Source organism: Rutilus rutilus, assembly GCF_951802725.1.
Source record: "Rutilus rutilus genome assembly, chromosome: 7".
Lineage (NCBI taxonomy): Eukaryota > Metazoa > Chordata > Actinopteri > Cypriniformes > Leuciscidae > Rutilus > Rutilus rutilus.
This window is the reverse complement of record NC_140221.1, coordinates 13670474-13693141: the sequence shown is the minus strand read 5'-3', so window position 1 is coordinate 13693141 and position 22668 is coordinate 13670474. Positions and strand designations below refer to the sequence as shown.

At 38.8% G+C, this 22668-nt stretch overlaps 1 protein-coding gene across 3 annotated transcripts in view; it reads right to left on the bottom strand.

The window, feature by feature from the left end:
* Positions 1-22668, bottom strand: part of abr (ABR activator of RhoGEF and GTPase) — a 331053-nt gene that overhangs the window by 208457 nt on the left and 99928 nt on the right. For 2 of the 3 annotated variants that reach the window (XM_084412865.1, XM_084412866.1), the window contains exon 3: positions 6334-6432. In XM_084412865.1, the coding sequence (XP_084268991.1) occupies positions 6334-6432 (99 nt within the window). Of the gene's footprint in view, positions 1-6333; positions 6433-15915; positions 16270-22668 lie in introns of those variants that run through there. The other variant, XM_084412867.1, reaches the window with a different exon arrangement.

The following is a 22668-nucleotide window of genomic DNA, read 5'->3' as shown; positions in this document are numbered from 1 at the left end:
TTGTCAGCTGCATCAGAACCGGGAACCAAGCTTGGTTCGTCCAGAACGGAGCCACAAGTAGCACTGAGCATCCGCTTTCCCTGATTCGCCCTAATACCTGAGGTAGAAGCGTGACAGGGGGAAAAGCATAGAGCGGGCAGCGGGGCCAGACATGGGCCAGCGCATCCCTACTCTTGGAGAAAAACTCCAGACAGTGAGCGTTCTCCTGAGACGCAAATAGGTCTACCTTCGCTCTGCCGAATGTCTTCCACAGCAGTTGAACTGTCTGCGGGTGTAGAGACCATTCTCCTGCCGGAACATTGTTCCTGGACAGTCTGTCTGGTCCCATATTCAGGTGGCCTGGCACGTGCGTTGCTCTCAGCGAGTGCAGATTGTGTTGAGCCCAGACCAGGAGGCGCTCCGTCAGCCTGTAGAGGTTTCGGGACCTGATACCCCCTTGGCGATTTATATAAGCCACCACCAACATGATGTCCGAACGGACCAGGATGTGGTGTCCTTTTATCTGGGGACAAAAACGCCTCAGCGCGTTGTCAACTGCCATCATTTCCAAGCAGTTTATGTGTAGAAGCTTTTCCCGTTCTGACCACTGGCCGACGAACGGTCTGCCCTCGAGCAGCGCTCCCCATCCCGAGGTGGAGGCATCCGTAGACACCACCTTCACACTCGAGGAAGTCCCCAGGCTTACACCTGACCGGTACCAGTCGGTCGCTCTCCAAGGTTTCAGAGCTGAGACGCATTTCTGATCGACCTTGAGGCGGAAAAGACCGGAAGTCCACGCTCGACGCGGTACTCGCGCATTTAGCCAGAACTGCAGTGGGCGCATGCAAAGCAGACCCAACTGGAGTACTGATGATGCTGAGGCCATGAGACCCAGCATCTTCTGAAACTGTCTGAGCGGGGCTAAAGTGCCGCAGCGGAAGGATTCCGTCATGCACTGAATATTCAGTCTGCGCTGTGGCGATAGCTGTGCTGTTTAGACAGCGAGTCCAGTTCTGTGCCCAGAAAAGATATTCTCTGACTGGGAGACAGTGAACTCTTCGCCCAATTGACTTTGAGACCCAGATTCTCGAGATGTTCGAGTAATATGGTCCTGTGTTCTATGAGCTCTGAGTGTGATCGAGCTAGAATCAGCCAATCGTCCAAGTAATTCAAAACTTGCATGCCCCGAAGTTTCAGGGGCGCAAGCGTCCATGCACATCGTGAATGTGCACATGCACATTCGCGTCTATGCACATCGTGAATGTACGGGGTGCTAGGGACAGGCCAAACGGCAGGACTGTGTATTGATATGCCTGGCCCTCGAAGGCGAATCTCAAAAATTGCCTGTGACATGACGCTATTTGTATTTGGAAATACGCGTCCTTCAGATCTATTGACATAAACCAGTCCCCTTGGCGAATTTGCGAGAGGATTTTCCTGGTTGTGAGCATTCTGAACCGGCGTTTCAAAAGCACTTTGTTCAGCTGTCTTAGATCTAGAATGGGTCTGAGACCCCCGTCTTTTTTCGGTACCAGGAAATATCATAGCCGAGTCCAACATCTCGGATAGCGTAAGCCACAAGTGTCTCTCAGCTACAGTGAGAGAGGCCATGCTCCGCCCTATGGCCTGTGCAGCGGACTTAGTGGCGCGAAGGGCAAGATCCGTAGCACTCCTAAGGTCCGGCACGCTGATAGCTCCCGGTCCTTCCTCATCCAGTTTACGGAGAAGGTTGGCCTGGAAGATCTGCAGGATGACCATAGAATGTAGTGCCGATACAGCCTGCCCAGCGGCGGTGTAAGCGCGACCGTGCATAGCTGAAGTTGTGCGGCAGGCTTTTGATGGTAGCGCCGTCTTAGCACGCCGTCCAGCAGAGGGCGGGCAAAGATGGGCCGCTACAGCTTCTTCCACGGGGGGAAGAGAATGGTACCCCTTGTCTTTAGCACCGTCCACCACGGAGAATGCTGCTGAGACGGAGGTACGCACGCTGGTTGAGAAGGGGGCGTTCCAAGACTTAGCGACTTCATGAAGCTCAGGAAGAAAGGGCGCGGGTCTTGAAGACGGCGAAGCGCGGTCCCCTTGCAGGAAGCAACCGTCCAGCCGGTTGTGCGCAGGCTCCTCGGGCATAGACCACTCAAGGCCGAGGCTCGCAACGGCCTGCTCGAGCAGACGCATGAGCTCTGCTTCAATGTTGGCTCTTTTCCCAGAAGGCTGGTGAACAGAGGGGGCGAGATCCACAGAGCTCGACCAGTCCTCACTACCCGACCCCAGGAGAGAGCAGCTGTCATCCTCCACACACACGGCTTCTTCGTCGTCATCCATGACGGAAGTGGCGGCAGGCGGCGGCCGCTGTCCGGCAGTAAGAGACTCGGGTGAAGCAGGCGGCGAAGCTGGCGGGCGAACCGGTGAGCTTTTGCGGGTTGGAGGAGGTTCCGGGACCCGCTGAGCACGGCGCTTTTTACGGCGCGGCACCGCAGCGGGCGGAGGTGCAGACTCGGCGAAAGATACCAGGTGAGTCCTCAGAGTCACCATGGGCATCAGCTCGCAGTGAGGGCAGCCACCATCAGCGAGCGCGAGAGCTGCATGATCCTCACCCAGGCAGGAAACGCAGATGACATGGCGGTCCCCGTCGCTGAGTGGGGCTCGACACGAGCCACAGAAGGTACGAGACATCTTAAAAAAGACGCTCGGCTCTTTTAGGCAGAGAGTGTGAGTCACAGCGGCGAACACACACTAGCAGAGAAAAAGGATATAGACGCCGGATAGCGTAGCAGGAACGGCGACTGAAGGCGGTGAGTTGTCGGCCAGCGGCTTCAGATGCAAAGGCTCGTCCCGCAGAAGGCTTTCTCAGACGGCGCGGCTTCTTCCTCTCGGGATCCAGCGATGCGTGAGCTTCGATGAAGAGATGAAAAACCAGATTCTCCAGCCTGTCGAGCTATATTTATAGGCCCAAGCCACGCCCGTTTCGGCGGGACGTGACGTAGTGGGCACGAAGCGCCCTCATTGGATTTGACGTCACGAGGGGCTGTATCATACAAATAAATAGTTTAAAAAAATCATACATTGTGATTTCTGGATTTTTTTTTTTCGATTATGTCTCTCACAGTGGACATGCACCTACGATGACAATTTCAGACCCCTCCATGATTTCTAAGTGGGAGAACTTGCAAAATAGCAGGGTGTTCAAATACTTATTTTCCTCACTGTATATACAGTATGCTCTGCCAAAGTATTTGTAGATATTTTGCTTGTGGGTCCAAAGTACTGTGTAATGTTTGGGCAGGAAGTGTGCAGCAGAGAGCAGAAGTACATAAAACCCCAGGTCTGTTGTAATTAATTCATCAGTAGGTTTACTTAAACTAAGACAGGAGATATCCAGGTGTTCCTAAAAGACTGTAACAGTAGGTGGCACAGTGTGTGTCCAGCATAATTAGCACACTACAAATACTCACATTGGTTTTCAGGGTGTGTGTGTGTGTGTGTGTGTGTGTGTGTGTGTGTGTGTGTGTGTGTGTGTGTGTGTGTGTGTGTGTGTGTGTGTGTGTGTGTGTGTGTGTGTGTGTGTGTGTGTTCCTAATGGTTTTAGAGAGGAAATCATTGTTTATCATGAGGGTTTCATTTTTGCTCTGCATCCTCTCGTATCAAATTCAATGAACAATCTAGAAATCCGCAGTTGATTCAACTCCCATTAGATTGTGATTAGAAATAATGGCAAGAGAGACACTGGCACAACTGATTGAATATTTGACTGCTGTGATACATTGTTGCACAGAATACACTGGACAGCAGATTAAAAAAAAGACAGGAAATGACACGTTCAAACAGCAGAGGAACAAAGTACTGCTAGACTTCAGATTTCAGCTTTTTCTATAAATAGGAAATGCTGCTTCCTGATTGGCTTAGTGTACGCATGTTCTTTTTACTGCACTCTAAGCAGCCATATTGTGGAAAACTAACTTTTCCTTGCTCTTATGAAAGGTAAATTCCTTCCTCCTTATGATAGCAAATCATAACTATATTTCCATAAAAAGTCTTAAAGGTACAAGATTGCAAACAGCAAGGGTAATTGATGCTGATTGGTAAATAGGTGTGTTTTATTTACAATAAAGCACGGCTATGATTGCTTCACCCAACAGATCTGTGTCACTGCGTGACACCCTTAGCAACCACCATTAGCAACATAAACAATCACTATAAAAATCTGTGAAATCTGTTCCATGTAATATGCAACAGTTTATTTTATAAATTATTTATTTATTTATTTAAGAAAGACCGACCTCTGCTGGCTTTTGAGGACACACGCTTCCCTCTCAAAGAATGTTTTCACATGTAGGTATGTATATGTGGAAGCAGCCCACAGTTTCCGAAGTGCAGAGGAAATAATTGTATTTTAAAGTTTTCTGTTTCAGGTAGAACTGTAGTCCGTTATATTGTGTTTATACTGGGCAACCTTTACTTCTTATGTTGCGCTGAACCGCAAACAGGTCTGGTTTCAAATAAAAGATGCAAAACTAACGTTTTCTCATGCAGAGAAATAAGCATATGTATGTGTTTGAGGAAATATCCTATATTGTGCAGATGAGAATCGTTTCTAGTCATCCATCAGATAAGGTATTACATCTAGGAACATTTTCTTGTCGTTTACTGTCACTGTCAGAGACAATTTTTTCTGGAAGGATGGAATTTAAAGATTTTTAATTTAAAAAAGTAACATTAATACATATATTTTCGTCTTTAACATTTGTAGGGATGCACGATATTGCATTTTGGCCGATATTCGATATGCCGATATTTTCAGACTAATTTTGTCCGATGCCGATACCGATGTATATACACATTTTCCCCCCTGATATATTTACACTTTAATTTTACTGAAGAGAAATCCAAGTCTCTCTCCTGTACTACCTTTACCGTATTACACTCATGTGTTGTAGATAGGGCAATAAACAAGACAAACAAAACAACATTTGATTCTATCAGAAATGTATACTTTTACAAATGTAGACAGACATTCACCTCTGAAAAATAGGTAAATTATTTCACTTGGAGAATAAATGATATGTCAGTGCCACATTTTATTTTTAAGTTCAGACTTCAAACTTCAGTCCTTAGGAGTAAAATAAATTAAAAAAAAAAATTCAAATAAAAAAATGTACATCTTCTCCTACTTGAACAGGTCTACCAAATGCTCCCCTGTTTTCGGTGCTGATGCAGTGGTGACCCGTTTCGCCTGCAAAGATGAAGTTGACGATGCTGACTCGCGATCTTCGCAGTAGTGAGAGAACGCGCCAGAGAGAAATGCACATTTCGGATTACATAGTTTTCTTTCGTTTTGAATTGTTCTGTTTAAAAATATGATTTCAAGCGTTCTGTAGATAATAGATATATTTCTCAGGTCTGTGAGGCAAGTAGGCTATGCTGAGTTTCGTTTCATTTATGAGACGAACTCCAGTTCAGTTCGCGCCTCCGTGTCGTGATATCTATTATCTGCTTTACTTATTATTTATTAAATCCAGGCAGTTGGTTGATGAAACATTGATTAAAATTAAGACACAATTAATACAAAACGAAATTCACTTAGAAAGGCTTTGTGCTTTCTGTTTGAGGTCTCTGTGAAAGTTTTAAAGCAGTCTCTTTTAGTGCCAATTTCAGAGCGCTCACGTCCGTAACCGAGAACTGTCACTGTTTTTCCTCATAAATGCGAGCACGAAAAATAAAATAAAATGAATATTTTATGCTCTGTGGAGAGCATAGTAGCTTGGAGAGCTTGCATTAGTAAGCTACAGGACATCGTCTTTCAAATCATGACCTGCACGAAAGAGAAAAAAAAATTACTGCGTCATTGTACCCAGCACTTCTGAAAATGCACTTGCGAATGCGTCTCTGTCCCCAGCACATTTCAACCCAAACTGACGCCCATGCTCGAAATGCCTCCACATGTTGGAAGTTTAAGTTGCTGGCGCTCATGCTACGTTCACGGTCGTCACGTGCACATAGGAAACACGCCACCCTATCGGCAAGGCTCATCGGCAGAAATATTATCATCGGCAGAAATATTAATATCTTCTGCCGATGATGGTCATTTAAAGCTTTTATCGGCCGATACCGATGTTGTGCCGATATCATCGTGCATCCCTAAACATTTGTATTGTGGTAACCATTTTATAAAAGCAATAAGGTACTCTAGGCATGCTGCACTGTGAATACAGTCACAGCTAAAGGGGCTGTGCTTCAACAGCAAACCTCGAGTATGTTATATTGCTTACTCAAAACACTCCACACACCAAGAACTGAGACGTTCCTACATCAAGATTATCATAAAGTGTGAGTGACAATATTTGTGGCAGTAGTACTCACTAGCAGCAATGCCTCCAGCTGGTTAATATAGATTTCTTCACTGGCCAAGAAACCAGACAGAACCAGTTTCTTCATTTCCAGACCTTTTTCCATGTCTCCCTGAAACAGAAACACATATAATACAGATGAATCAGGCGAATCTAAAAACATATAACACGCACTGGGGCTATCAAGCTTCAAAACTGATGCAAAATCATAATGGTCCAAATGACTTATGCTATTTTATTTATACCTGACATTCACTGCACTGCAGTGAAAACAGAAAGCTGCTTGGTATAAAAGTGATTTCTATGTGAGTGGTGCTTTATAAATTGCTACACTATTGACAATGGACCTGTTTTTGTAATGAAATTTTGCCATAATTTCACTAATGTAAGATTGTCAGTGAATAACTTAAATTGCAGCCTGTTATCATACAATGCATCTATATAGCTTTAGAAGATTGGTAAAATAGTGCGGAAATAATAAGAACATTTTGTCATTTTGGAACTTGGCAGCAACAAGTTTAGCCAGGATATTCTTCAAAAATGTACATTTTATGCACCACAGTAGAAAGAAAGTAATACAAGTGTGGAACAACATGAAGGTAAGAAAATGATGAGATAATATTCATTTTAGGATTACCTAATTCACTCTTGCACATTTTACGGCAGTTTCAAAATCAAGTGACCCTAATAAGTGTGTTCATTTGACTTCAAAACAGATAAATATTTTAGGTTGGTTCATGCACATATCACGGCAGTTCGAATCAAAAGAAATGTCCGTTAAGTGGAGCTAAAAGGTTAATGCTCTATTATGTTTGAAAATAACATACCACTCTACACTAAATGCAACCAACAGTGTTAAAGGAGAACTCCGGTCAATTTTAACATTGAGCTCATTGTTTTGTACATTTGGAGTGCTGTCAGTACAGAGAACAACGACAAAAATCGGTGTTGCCTACACCGTGTTATCCTCGTTTTAAAATTAGCACCCTGTTGACTTAAATGGGGCAAGTTTTAAACCTGCTTTTAGCCTCTTAACATCCTTGATGTGTCATTACAAGTGCACAGGTCATGTGAGTGATTCCTTCGGAGTGAACGCGGGTGAATCGGACTGCAGTAGATGTGAAAGAAATATATAAAAAATGACGTTTATTCAGCCAGCGCTCATACCTGTATTTACATCCTGTTTTCGGTCGAAGTCCACAGTAATCGATTGTCGAGTTCACGCGCATAGGTTTAGTACCTATGATCACGCGGGACTCTGAAGGATTCACTCACATGACCTGTGCACTTGTAATGACACATCAAGGATGTTAAGAGGCTAAAAGCAGGTTTAAAACTTGCCCCATTGAAGTCAACAGGGTGCAAATTTTAAAACGAGGATAACACGATGTAGGCAACACCGATTTTTGTCGTTGTTCTCTGTACTGACAGCACTCCAAATGTACAAAAAAATGAGCTCAATGTTAAAATTGACCGGAGTTCTCCTTTAAGAAAGAAAATGTGAGACAAAAACACATTTGCTGAAGCAACCAAGCCATTTAACCTTGTTTTTACAGTACATGACTTCAAGCTATTTTGGTGAACCATGTTACCCAGGACTTGAACCAAAGAGCTCTGCATCGCAAGCGCAATGCTGTACCAGGTGAGCTACCAAGCAAGTTTACTTACAGCGGAAAAGCAATAAAGATGGAGAAAGCTATGTGACGCAAATGTCAAAATGTATTAGTTTGCAAATCATATATTATGTAATAGTAATAATAATAATAATAAAAAATAAGTTTTGGGAGTTCATTTTTAGTCCATCTCTGCAAAATGGACTTCATGGTAGGAGATGGACTAAAAATAAACTCCCAAAACTTATTAAAACGTATTCTGGAAGATGAATTCTTCAAATAGTGGTAGAAGAGGATGTGGTGCTGGTCCTTCAAGAGTCACTCTCAATCTGTCTGTCTACAAAGCCTATAAAAAAAACAGTCTTCATGTATTTTACTATACTTCAGCTTGTGATTCTTATTAAGAGGGGGTTCATTTTAGGATTCTTTACCTAACCCAAGTCTCTGAGATCCTGACACCTTGCACTTCCGGAGACTCCAGGTTGGTTGCAGTTCTGGAAAATGGTGGCGCTGGAGACAAAGGGTTCCTGATGGTTTCACACTTAATTCTTCACCTTAATTCTTCATTCTTTTGCAGTTAACATGTGTCTTTTCTTCTCCACCTGTTTTTGTCTGACCCTGCTGACCTAATGAGTATTTCACTGTCCAATGGTCATGCCTTAACTGCAATTTCTAGTATTGCATTAGTATTGCATTCTTCTCATGGGCATTTAATAATTTTTGACTTTTCAGTCTGAGTTAAATATCTTTTTTTGGCTTATTTTATCTGTAAAAGAAAACGTGCCTAATAATTCTGCACACCTGAAAATAAGGCGTTTTTCATTTCCAGCCTTCATGAACAATTATATATCACTTATAAATGATTAAATACAAAATGAATTGTAGTTATTATGATTAATGTGGTTTGGAATTGGTAAAATATGCCTGGAAAAAAATATGATCAGAAAATCAACCTGCCTAATAATTCTGCATGCACTGTAATACTAATAATAATTTAATACATAAATTGGAAATGCTAAATCATCTTGATATTGATAGCTGATGCTTGTTTTGAAAATATCTCTGGATACATGATATTGTCTATAGGCGCAACCCGGCACGAGGGTTTATCGCGCTGATTCGCGCATATTTCACACGTATAGTGTGAGCAGTGAAGTCACAGCTCGACATTCGGACAGCATAGTGTGAGCACATAAATCCTGAGCTTTGGCTTTACATCGCATGCGATCTACTCATTCAGTGTGAGTAGGTACCTTGCTGAAATCGCACAGACATCACACAATGTATGCCCATCTTTACTCGTTAACTTGGAGAGCATTTGGATGGAAAAACTTAATGAGATTTTTTATTACCCCTGTTCAGAAAGCATACCAAAACATAGGAACAGGGTGCTGGAGACTGTGTGGCGACAGCGACGCTAATCATTATCACTTATTCTGGGCCTACCGAAAGGCTGTACCCTTTTGGCAAGAGGTACACAGATTCTTAGAGAGTATTTTTCAAACTAATATCCCTTTTGATTTCTTATACATGTACCTAGGTCTGGAAACCCCAAATCTGACTGGGGTCCTTCGGTCAAAAATGACCGGAAGCTTTTAAATATATATATTTTTTAAATCGTAGCTTCATCGGAATGGTCCGAAACCTGGTGACTTTATTGGTACTTGGTATATGAACACCCAAAAAAATTGGGGACAGGATTTGAAAACTCTAAGTGGTTGTAAAAAAAATAGTCACACTCAGGACCTTCGGGTCAAAAATGACCGCCATAGGAAATTAATGGGAAATTGGCAAAAATATGAAAATACTGATTTTTTTTTGTGCGTACAATCTACAAATCAGCCACGATAACACAAAATTAGGTATATTTTTAAAGGTTAGAATCTCAGCTATTTAATGCATCTAATCACTTTGATCAACTCCTAAAGAGTGCTGAGTAATCCATCTAAAACGGAGTGTACCGTTTCAGTGGTTGATGTGACGTTTCAGCTCATAACTCAATGAAACATGCATCGATTGTGAAAAATCTAACATCTTGATTGACAGCAGATTCTCACGATTACAAAGGGCCCAAACACAACATAATCCATTGCTTTGATCACGAGATATTCCTCACGAAGTTATGCATACTTGGCTAAAAAACAAGTCTCTCATCTTTCCGGGGTGCAAAGTGTTTTCCAATTTTCCCGGAACCGTCCGTGCTCGTTTTCAAACGTGGAATAACACAAAATATATATCATCTTAAAGCTTAGAATCTCAGTTTTTTAAAGCATCTAACCACTTCGATCAACTCTGAAAGACAGCTGACTAGTCGCTCTAAACCGGAGTGTACCGCCCGCGGGCGCCACCTAGCTGCAAAAATATTCATTATCATGTTTTTCAAAAATATTGCCTTGATTAAAACAAAATTGATGTCATTTGAAAGCTTAGAGTCTGATCTTTACAGTGAATGTAGCCAATTTGAAAAACTCCTAAGTATTGCTGAGTTATTTGCTGATAAATAGAATATTTCTTTCATAATCTATAAAATACTTTTTTGTACTATGTACTGCAATGTGTCAAAAACATCATACATCTCATGAAACATTCAAAAATCTTTGAAAATGGCACTTCATTTTTTACAGCATATTATTACAATTAAAATGAGCCCAAAATGAACTTAATCTATTGCTTTTATGACAAGATATTCTTCATGGTGAAACAATATAAAAAATGCCCATGTCAAGCACTCAACAAAAATGCTATCTTGGTTCCAAATGCTGTAACTTTTGATTCCTTTATCCAATCATCACACAATTTTATCCAGATGCAGCGCATATGTAGAGTGACTTCCCCAAAAAAGAAATTTCCTCCTACCTTATTTCCTTCCTGAGTTATTCCATGTAAAATAAGAAAGATATGCATTATCATAATAAAAATTATATACATTTTTTGTATTTTATCAGCAGTTTCTCGGCAGGAGAATGTCCAAATGTAATGTAATTTATATTTGCAAAAAAATTTGAAAAGTGTTCTTTCAACCGATACCTACCTTTTGACTCTCCTTGCTACAATTTTGAAGTTATGAGTCTTTAGTTTTGTGTGTGTCACTCAGACAAAACAACTCTAAAAATGCCTTAGTTTTTTGTTCATAATTGCTGTTGCCAATTTTGAATAAGAGTTACTGTTCATTGAATTGTACAAAAAATAATTTTAATGAAAATGTTTATTATAAAAGGTTAATAAAAAAAAATTATGACTGAAAGAATTGCATTTTTATTAAGTTAGAATTAAAACAATGGGTAACAAAATGCTTTCCATTTGTTCTCTTTCTAATGCAATGTTCAGGTTTGACTGTATTATAAAGTAAAACTGACACTTCGAATTACCATTTAAACCAACTAAACAAACAAAAGACTTGACAAAAATAGTCTCTGAGAATCTCTTATTATATATTTAAATCCACAACCTGAAAAAAAATAGGCAAATATGTGCAAAAACAACTAGAATTCACAAGCCTTTCTACAGAGAGCTGTAAATCCATCTAGTGGTTACAATATGATATTGCATGATACTTATGCTCACTACTTCCACCAGATGGCACCAATCTGACTTCAAGTTTTTTTTCTATAGGCCTAGTCTCTACTTTAACCTGAAATAGTAATTAATTAATAAAAAAAAATATATATACAAATGTTCTATTATATTCAATGGGAAAAAAATTGATTATAATTATTGTATAGATTATTCATTATTATCATAAAATTCTCTCAAAACACCAAAAAAAAAAAAAAAAAAATATTATTGAAAAAATATATATATATATTTTGATTTTAGTCAAAAAAATTTTTATCTTAATCACACCCTCCCGGCCATTTTTGACCCGAAGGTCCTGAGTGTGAGTCAAAAATGAGGAACCCCAGAGGGTTAACAGAATCCTAAACACGTACTTATCTGCAGTTGTTGTCAGCCAGAAAAGCCCTGACAAGAAAATGGCTTCAACCAAATTATGAATCTGTAATCATAATTTGTGTGAAAAGGAATAAAAGTTATTTGTGTTTTACTGCCTTTAGTGTTCATTTCAGCTGGGAACTGTAGTGAATCATATGCATAGGTACATTTTTGTTGTGATATTCAAGAAATTTGCACCACCTGTAGTTAATCAAGCCATGTGTTCAGCTTTTCCTACTACTAGTCTGTTCTGATTTTATTTCTCTCTCTGGCGTGAAATTTCTCAGGCAGAGACACACCCTGAGAATTCACCCATCCAGGTACAAAGTTCAAACTGTTTCTGTGTTTGTGTGTTCAAACAAAGACACAGACATGCTATCTAAACCCAGCCATTTGAACAAACACCTGTGAATATGAGTGAAAGAGGAAAACTTAAGGAGCCTTCAAGTGTAATCCAACTTTCCAATGTCTGCTTCCATGTTTTTGCTCCAAATAAGCCTTTAAACCAAATCCCCCTTTGAACTTTCCATTTACAACAGCTCTTGCTTATGAGTTCATAAAAAATATTTTGCAACAATTACTGTATGTGTAAATTCTCCCACCATGTCTGTCCACCAAAACCACCACAAATATATGAGGATAAATCAAAACATGACTGGGTCTGCTTGAAACCCATGAAATTTGATTACATAAAGGAATAAACAGCAGTTCTATCTGAAAAGACAGGAAGTACCACCCTTATGACTAACTGCATAAAGAAAGCGGCCAAATATCCCCACCATTGCCCTTATAATTCACTCACAAACCCTCCTTTGTCCAGAGCACTATTTATTCTGTGACTCTCTTGAAGGGGAAAAATGAACACGTTTCAGACTAAAGTTAGGCCAGGACTCGTTATGACAGTTATGAATATCCTGTGTGAAGATGATAATACTGGACGTGTAAAGAATAAAAAAGGATTACAGATTGTGAAAACCCTGAAGAACCCTTTAAAGACCATCAAAGGAATAGTTCACCCAAAAATGTATGTTCTGTTATCATTTATTCACTCACGTTGTTCCAAAACTTTCTTTCTTCTGTGGAACATGACAGATATTTTTAAAATAATGTTGGGTTACACTTTATTTTAAGGTGTCATTGTTACAGTGTAATTATATATTTAAGTACTGAGTAATATTAAGCAACTACATATACTTACTATAGGGTTAGGGTAGGATTAGGATTTGGTTGAGGGTTTAGTTGCATGTAATTATGCATCATTTACTGTTATTACTATGGTAAATACATGTAACATATATAACAAGGACACTGTAAAATAAAGTGTTACTGAATGTTGTTACCAAATTTTGGTGACCATTAAATTTCATTTGATGGAGACCAAAAAACAAAAACAAAATTTTTAAAATGAGAGCGATTTGAATTCATGTGTGTTGAGGTTCAGAATTTAAGTGTTGCACAGCAGCTTTTACTTAATGAATAGCAGTGACTACGGTGCCCAGTGCTGATAGCGATAAGATATTGATAAGGAATGACGACACAGGAAGAAAATTATTTATAAACAAAGTTAGTGTCATTAGTGAAAGACAAAGAATGGGCAAACATGACAGAAGAGGAAGTTACAGAGACTGAGAAGTTCCTAGAGTGTCTAAACAGACAATGTACAGCCAGACCAAGAAATGCATTCGTCTACCAGAATATATTGTCAATATTAATGAATGTCCATGTTAGACTGAAGTGAGTCTGGGAAAGTTCTTCTAAGTGTCACTTATTTTCCTATTTGAAATGGAAAATTGTTGTGAAAAAGTATTTGCAAGCCTTAATTTCATCTGTGAGAAAATCATCTGATTTTGACTGAACACTTCAAAATATCTGTAACTGGTGAGAGCTGTGACACAATGGATATTGCACATGCTCTTCACACGTTGAGCTTTGGTGCTCACATATGATGCAGGTTTGAGTCTGCAAGATATCCTGAAACTAGAAACAAACAAGCTAAAGTCAGCCTTTGAATTTAGGGATTTTATTAGTAATGATCCACTGACATTTTGGCCCACCATTTATTACACTAATAGAATGCTAATAGAAGGTTAATTTAAAATTAGCAGTTGTGATTAGTTTTCATTAAGGTGAAACACTATTTATTAGTGGTGCTTGCTTTTTCAACAAAAAAAAACAACAACAAAAAACTTGCTTTCTAAAGACAAGTGTTACATTTCAGCAAACTTCCTACATATTTTGTGCTATGGACATGAACAATACCTCAAATTTTGGTGGAGGAAAGGTGTGCCATTATTTGGTGGATGATACGATTGATAAGATGGGGGAAAATAAAATATTGACTTCCACTGAAAGGGAAGCACTACCGTTCAAAAGTTTGGGTCCAGTAAGATTTCTCAAAGCAATGAATACTTTTATTCAGCAAGGATGCATTAAATTGACCAAAAGTTACAGTAAAGACACTGTTACAAAATTTATATTTTAAATAAATTATGTTCTTTTGAACTTTACATTAATCAAAGAATCGAATATATATATATTAAGCAGAACAACTGTTTTCAACATTGATTATAATTAAAAAAAAATCTTGAGCACCAAATCAGCATATTGGAATGATTTCTGAAGGATCATGTGACACTGAAGACTGGAATAATGGCTGCTGAAAATTCAGCTTTATCATCAAAGGAATAAATTATATTCACTGTAATTTACAGAAAAACATATATTTTAAACTGTAGTTTACTGTATTACTGTTTTACTGTATTTCTGATCAAATAAATGCAGCCTTGGTGAGTATAAAAAAAAAAAATCGGTAACAATTTATTTTAAGGGATATAGTTACACATTACTACATGTACTTGCTATAGTAATAACAATAAATTATGCATAATTACAAGTAACTAATTATGTTATTATGCCCTAAATCAAACCCTAACCGTAACCATAAATCTATAGTAAGTACATGAATTTAATTAATATTACTCAGTACTTACTTGAGTACAATGTAACTATGTCACCTTAAAATAAAGTGTAACCAAAACATTCTTACTGACCCCAAACTTTTAAACGTTCATGTAAGAGAGACAAAGAGAGAGAGAGAGAGGCAGAGATCTATGGATATACCAAAATATCAGAGAGATTGAGTTGTGGGCTTTTTGGGGGGGATATTCTGACCACTTAACATTTTATGTCAAAATATAAAATATAAACAATGTAGTAAACTAAGAACTGCTCCTCTTTATCCTGGTCCTCATTCAAAACATGTGCTGCTTAACAGCTAAAATGTATTTTTCTTTTTCAGCTCATTATACTGTCCATCTTCTGTGTACATGGACAACAGTAACTCAAACTCACATGATTCAGGTCAGTCTAAAACTAAACCCGTTTAGAAGCACAGACTTACACAATTTTTTTGACCGTGCACCAAATGTATTGTGAGAGAAATGTTATAAAGGGATAGTTCACCCAAACTAATGAATGTTTGGAATGACATGATGGTAAAAAAATATTAACAGAATTTTTATTTTAGGGTAACTGTGCCTTTACGAGAATGGTGTGTTTATGGCCTGTGTGCTCTGAATGTGAGTGTCCAACTAAGAGAATATGAGATTGTGCTAATGATAGCCACAAAGTGAAGTAACTGCTGGTGGAGTCTGAGGAAGCATGGGTGCTCTTATAGAAACACTAAACATCCCAAATCAAACAAACTATAGCAAATTAAATGCCAAAGAGTCAAAATCACAGCAACAGTTGGTGTATAAACATCTGTATTTGTGCAAAAACTGGCCCAGTTTCTGCCTTTATATGAGTGATTTGTCTCGACAATTGTGTTAGAACAGGATAAAGATCATTAAGACCATACAGACTCACCGTTGCTACATATGACTGGTACAAACTAAGCAAAAGGGAACTGAACAAACACTAAAGCCATGTCGTGAAATGTTTTAATACTTTTCCACCTTACTATTTTTAGCCATTGAGACAGAGCAAAAGCCAGCAGAGGAAGAGAAAAGTGCTGTCTTGTCTCTTCACCTCTCAGCCTGTCTCTCTCTCACCTTAAACGCCTGGAGTTCCATTGGGGTAAATGGACAGTCCAAGTCCATCTCATTGTCAAACAAATCTTCATCCTCCAGAACTTTGTCCAAAAGACCAAGCACCTCATCCTCATCCTCCTCCATGCTGGCGGCTGATCCCTCTCTCTCCTCTCCCTGCGTTTCACTCACTGCTTTCCTTCCTTTCAAGTTTTGACAAGCCGCCTATGACAGATCAATGCCTCCACTGGAATTCTACCTCTTCTGCCCACTGAGGTTTTTTTTCTCTCTCAACACCGAAACAGTAACATGTCCTCCCTCTCACACAAACACAGAAAGAGCTACTTGCTTCCTCTCTCTCGTATACACACACACATCGAATGGCCCGCCTCTGCACTCTCACACACACAGGCTTGAGCTGATCACGTCCCTCCCCCTGACCGCAGTTCTGTCTTCCTGGTGTGTGTCAATTCCGGGTGCCCTGGGTTAAGAGACTGTCCACCATTTTCCTTTCTGGCCTTAACAGGTCTCTTTCTTATTTTCTAACTCTCTTTATTATTCCCACTTTCTTTTATGTGTCTTTAACTACTATGTACAAACATTTAAATAAATAATTTGATACAACGCATTTATTGCGTACAGGCATGTATTTAAAAAATAGCTGCATGTGATTACAGATGTAATTCATTTATCTCATGTATCTATAATTACACTGTTAACCAGGGCTGTGCGAAGACAGGTCGCTTGTGGCACCTTTAAACCTAACCATACCACCAAACCTGTCCCTAACCTTACCCGTATCCCACCACAATAGCAACAAAACTGTTTTGCAATACAAATACTTAAGTACATTGTACCTAACAATAACATTTATCTTTTTTTTTTATGTAAGTACATAGTAGTTAAGACACCTTTTATAAAGTATGAACTTCTTGGGTTACACTTTATTTTATGGTATCCGTGTTACAGTGTAATTATGCATTTAAGTACTGTGTAATAATAATGAACAACATGCATATGCTATAGGGTTAGGGTTAGGGCTAGGATTGCGGTTTGGTTTAGGGTTAGTTGCATGTAATTATGCATAATTTATTGTTATTACTACAGTAACTACACACAGTTTTATACACTGTAAAAAAAGTGTTACCACTTTTTGTGTGGTTGTTCCTGTTGAATTCAAGTATTATACAATGACTTAAACCTGAATGAGTTTAATAGCAGGTTTAATCACTGATTAATCTCAAGACTGTAGGGCCAACCTACACTCTTAAAAATAAAGGTTCCAAAACTGGGTTTTCACAGTGATGCCAAAGAACCATTTTGGGTTCCCCAAACAGGGCTCCAGACTGCGACCTAATGGTGCATGGTTCCCGATGCGTCTAAATTTTGTAGAGGTCGCACTGGTGACACCACCACGTTGCCCAACTGATAAGAACCGCTATTTCTGTTGCATATGAGAAACATAAAATGGCAAATGAAAAGAAAGTGAAACAAAACTGCACTTTTCGTTTAAGCTGTACTGCACGGACCATTTATAAGCTCAGACCAATATTAGACAGCACAGCGCGGGCTCAGAACAGGTACTCTTGGGCCGATCTTGAGTATGCGACACCATTACTACATAGCACTGGGAAAATAATGAATATTAGAATAAACTATAGAATAATGTATATTATTCACATGTATTTATTCACATTATTATTCATACAACCTTTTGAAATTCAAGGCTTTAAAGTGCTTCACACTTTTTCCAGCACTTCAAAGGTCTAAATATTATCCAATTTTAATGTTATTTTAATGATGATTTGTAAAACTAAAAGTTTATGTAGGAAAACTAACACTTATTTAAAAAGCCATGAAATTACAACTATAACCAGTAGATGGCGGCAGAGGAGCACTTATTGACTTATTAGCCATCTCAACCAGTGGTTGAACGACTTCACATAAATGTAGACTTAAAAAAAAACTGAAGCCGAGTCGACGTCTACTAGTCGCTGATTACATCATTAATGAACAAATAAGCCTGAACCTTGAGCTGGGAGTCGAACCCAGGTTGCCTTGTGCGCAGTTATGGCATTTGACACAATGCTGCCCACAATTGCTCCTATATAACAGCTTATTTTTGTCAGTTCCTTTGTCTTTGAGTCGTTATATTTCTCACAGATTTCTGCTAGTTCTAAATCAGATACAGACACGGTAGCACAGTGAAGATTACATCTATATGAATGCATTAGTGACTGTGTGTGAATTAATTCTACCTGACAGCGTCTCTCTACCAAGTAAAGCTGTGGGTTTTAGTTACTAAGAAATATATGCTAGAACTTTTCAGTTTCTAAGCTATTTTATTGATAAATCACAGAACAGTGTTGACAATACATTTCTTCGCTTCCGAATGTTTGTGTGTGCGTGCGATCTGCAGATGATGTGCAAGCTTCTGTATGTGTGTGTGTTACAACGCAGCAGTGCTTTAGTTTAGAATGGCAATTAACTTATGTGTACAATAAGCTGTTTAAAACGCGCATTCATACCATCTGACCATCCAGTAGGTATGATCAAACATATCTTGTGAAGCGCTCTAGGAGTATGCATTTGTTTGTCATTTTAACTGTTGGAAGCAGAGCGCAAAAGTGGACTTCAAAGATTTCATATCTTTTTGCGCCCTCAATAGGCCATGATCAGCGAATAGTCGACGTCAAGCCTTAAGTGTCATGGCAGAGAATCAAAGTCGACTAGTCTGTGCCAACCCTAATTTCAACTCCCTAATTTACGGAGAAAGTAGGAAATCACAAAGTCATGAAAAACAAAAACTTTACACAGAAAACAAGTAAAGAGTGCTCATTTTATAATCACTGAAGATGTCGGTCAGATCAGTATGATACTAGAACAACAATGGTACATTTAATAAGAGTAGAATACTTAACATAATATTTCAAATGAGGTTTTTGCACATTACTGTTGTTAATAAAAGTACATTTTATCTGCATATCAATTCAAGCTCAGTGCTTTACTGATATTTTTCCAATAAACAAACATGAACTATTATTAGTAACTGCACTTATTAATGCAAATTGTATGCAATGAAGTAAAAAAGCGATTATGTAAAAAAGTAATTTTATGATTAAATTACCTTTATGATAAATTTTCCCCCAGCGATACCAGATCAGGTTCTGGCACCACCATCTGTAGCACTTAGTAGCACCAGTGCAACTGCTCTCAAGTGTTAGTCTACAGCCCTGATGAAGAATCTTTCAGTGAACATTTTTTAAAAAGAAACATATTTATACTGTGAAGAAAATTTTAATAATCTAAAGATTTTCCACTTTAAAGAACATTCTGTGCAATGGTAAGTTTACATGAATGCTAAAGATTCTTCATGGAACCATAAGCCGCTTTTCTACAGTCGGGCTGAACGGTTCTAATAATGGTAAGGAGAGGTTCCAGTTATATTTCCACTTGAGTCTGGTATGGCACGGCATGATTACAAATCATTGTCCGTCCGAAATTCTCTACCGTTCTGGTAGAATCTGTGTAGTGACATCACCACTCAGAATTGGTCAAGATTGTCTGTTTCCTGTTTTTACATTCTAAAAATCTCTGTTATTAGCCCCACAATGGAAAATGAAACCATACCCGTACTGGCGGAGCCGGATTGGTGAAAAAAGCAGCTATAGAGGCCAATAAAGAACTTTCTAATTTTAACCAGCTAATTTTAGCTAATAAGTGTGTTCCACTTTGCATGCTTGTGAACTATTCTATTCCGTTTTGTAGAATAAAGACTGAAAATTCCAATAAGAAGTGCACTTTAAATACACGGATGATGCACATATTTAACTGCAAAAAACTAATTGTGGAATGTTGGATATTTCATGCACTCAACAGTTACAGGTTTAACATCTGACTCCGATGCTGGATGACAAATCACCCATCTAAAATTCATACACTAGACGGTAGAGTACATAGTGTATAGTTTAAGTGCATATGCAGGGCCTAAAATTACCAAGCACCAAATGCGAGTAAAAATCGGCGATGGCGAGTGTTTGAAACGGTATCACTCACCAGTTGGCCAGTAACATTAATGAATTCTAACAATGCATGAACGTGAACAAACGTGAACAATGCTCGGGACAGATGATGGGTCAGCGCTGCATCAAGTTTAAAGGTTGTATCAGCGATTTCAGGCCCAAAAAGGCCCAAACATAAATTATCACATTCATCTAAACCGACAGGGGGTGGGTGTTGTGAGGTTTTGCGCTCACGCACGGCTGCACGCGAAGTCGGAGAACACGAGCGCAAAACCTCACAACACCCACCTCCTGTCGGTGATTGGTTGGAACACTATTTATTTTGGTTTTGAGAGGTTGGTGAAGCCAACTGTTTTTGTGTGCAGATCTCAGAGCCTAGGCTGCCTACAGAGACGCGTTTTTTTGACTGCCTGCTTATGGGGCGGGAAGCTAGCAGATCGTTAGGAAAGATTAGATGAATGTGATCATTTGTGGTTGGGCCTTTTTTGGGCCTGAAATCGCTGATACAACCTTTAAGCCTTGACAATTTAAATATTCAAGCAAAGAAGATGCAAAAGGGAGCTCATTTCATTACTCACGAGCTGTGTGGAAAGTTCTGTTTGCAAACACATCCGCACACGCAGAAAACCACGTCTCAGACAGTAAACATAGTCTTTTATGTCTTAAGTGAATGTAAACAGTTGAGAAAGTAAACACATGTGTACTAGTGTTGTCAAAGACCCGGTACTTCGGTACCAAGTCGGTACTCATTTTTTTTTAAACGTCACGGTACCAGGTTTTCTCAAACCCGGTACTTGATGCGCGTGCATGCTCGAAGCGCGTGCAGTTGCGTCCTCTTCATAAAAGCGCTGAGACATGCTGCTGAAATGGTGGTGGCTGTAAATCCACTTGTTGATAAAGGAGGAAAGAGCCACATATGGAAATATTTTGGATATTAGCTCATAATAGAAGTGACGCGGCGCACTCGTTTTTCCAGGCACGCCTATGTTCATGGTTTAAGTGCATTTAAGTCATTTTCTGAACATCCGGCACTTTGCAACAACAGAACCTTATTTCTACAGTGACTTTCAGCATGTTTCCTATAACAATGTCTGACATTTACATTTTACGTGGCGTGAGAAAGTCACATAAACCACACGAAATCGGATCAGTGCAGTCAGACGGAAACGGATTCTAGAAATGCGATTTGAATAGGATTTCAAACCACATATGTATGTAGCTTGAAACAGATTTGTAAAAATCACATTTCATGTGAATTTTTTTTTGCCATTCACACTTGCTAAATCTGATTGAATTTCGATCGGATATGCACGAAAATCGGATTTGAACTGACTGAACGTAGCCTAATTGAGCAGACTGTTTACTATCTAAACACTTGAGTATACTGATGTATAATAGTCAGTTACATTGTTAAAGAAAACACAAAAAAACGTATTTAACTAAATGAGTTAATTAGCTGATTCATATCATTCTTTTATCAACTATAATTATGTATTTAGGTCTATTTATTATAGAAGTCTATTAACTAACAAATCACTCTGAATCCTCTGAATGCACCACCAGTATTGAGAATGTCATCTTTTGAACATTATACGTTGTGTGTTATTATTTTGTCATTTGGAATATACACTTCTGTTCAAAAGTTTGGGGTCATTAAGATTTTTTTAATGTTTTTGAAAGAATTCTGTTATGTTCATCCAGGCTGTATTTATTTGATCAAAAATACAGTAAAACTTGTAATATTGTGAAACATAACATTTAAAATAACAATTTTCTATTTTAATATATTTAAAAATATAATTTATTCCTGTGATGGCAAAGCTGAATTTCAAGCAGCCATTACTCACATGATCCTTTAGAAATCATGTTAATATGCTGGTTTGGTGTTCAAGAAACATCTGTTATTATCATCAATGTTAAAAGTAGGTGAGCTGCTTATAATATTTTTGTGAAAACCATGATGCTTTTTTTCCAGGATTCTTTGATGAATAGAAACTTCAAAGACACAGCATTTATTTGAAACAGAAATCCTTTGTAACAAATGGTACTCTGTGTAAATATCTTATCTTGATCAGGGCAGTACTAAACAATTTTTTTCTTTCAGATTCGGCAAGGGGTATGTAAACTTATGAACAGAACCATATTTTTTAAAGAATATAATTTTTTGTTAATGTTTTTGCTATAGAGACTCTATCTATCTATCTCTCTATTTATCTATCTATCTCTCTATGTAGTGTCTCTCTATCGAACAATACAGCGGCACGATGAATCTAGGATATGGCCAAAGGTAGTTAATAATGGTTGTTAAAGTTATTAATAAAAGTTATTAAAGTAAGGTACCAAGACAATTTTGCCATTTTTATTTTAGGGTGTTTCCTGGATCAGAAAAGGTCCACAACTCCTCCTTTAATGGATATAAAGCTCTCCTGTACTCCCAGCAATAAAACTCAATGCATCAATGAAATACACTCAATTCACGTTTCCATCACCAACACGTCCACATGTGATATTTAAGGGGAGATGGAATTATAGATGTGTTCATTTAATCAAGTTAAAACTTTTATTTTGTATCATCCTTCCTGTATCTGAACAACCAGCTAGATGTCAACTAGGGCTGAAGGATATTCTGTTTTAGCATCGACATCGCGATGTGCGAATGAGCGATAGTCACATCGCCGGAACATGCGATGTGAAGGGTAGTAGCACCCATAATGTATTAAGAGAACGGTAGCACCAGGGTAGCACACAGTAAACA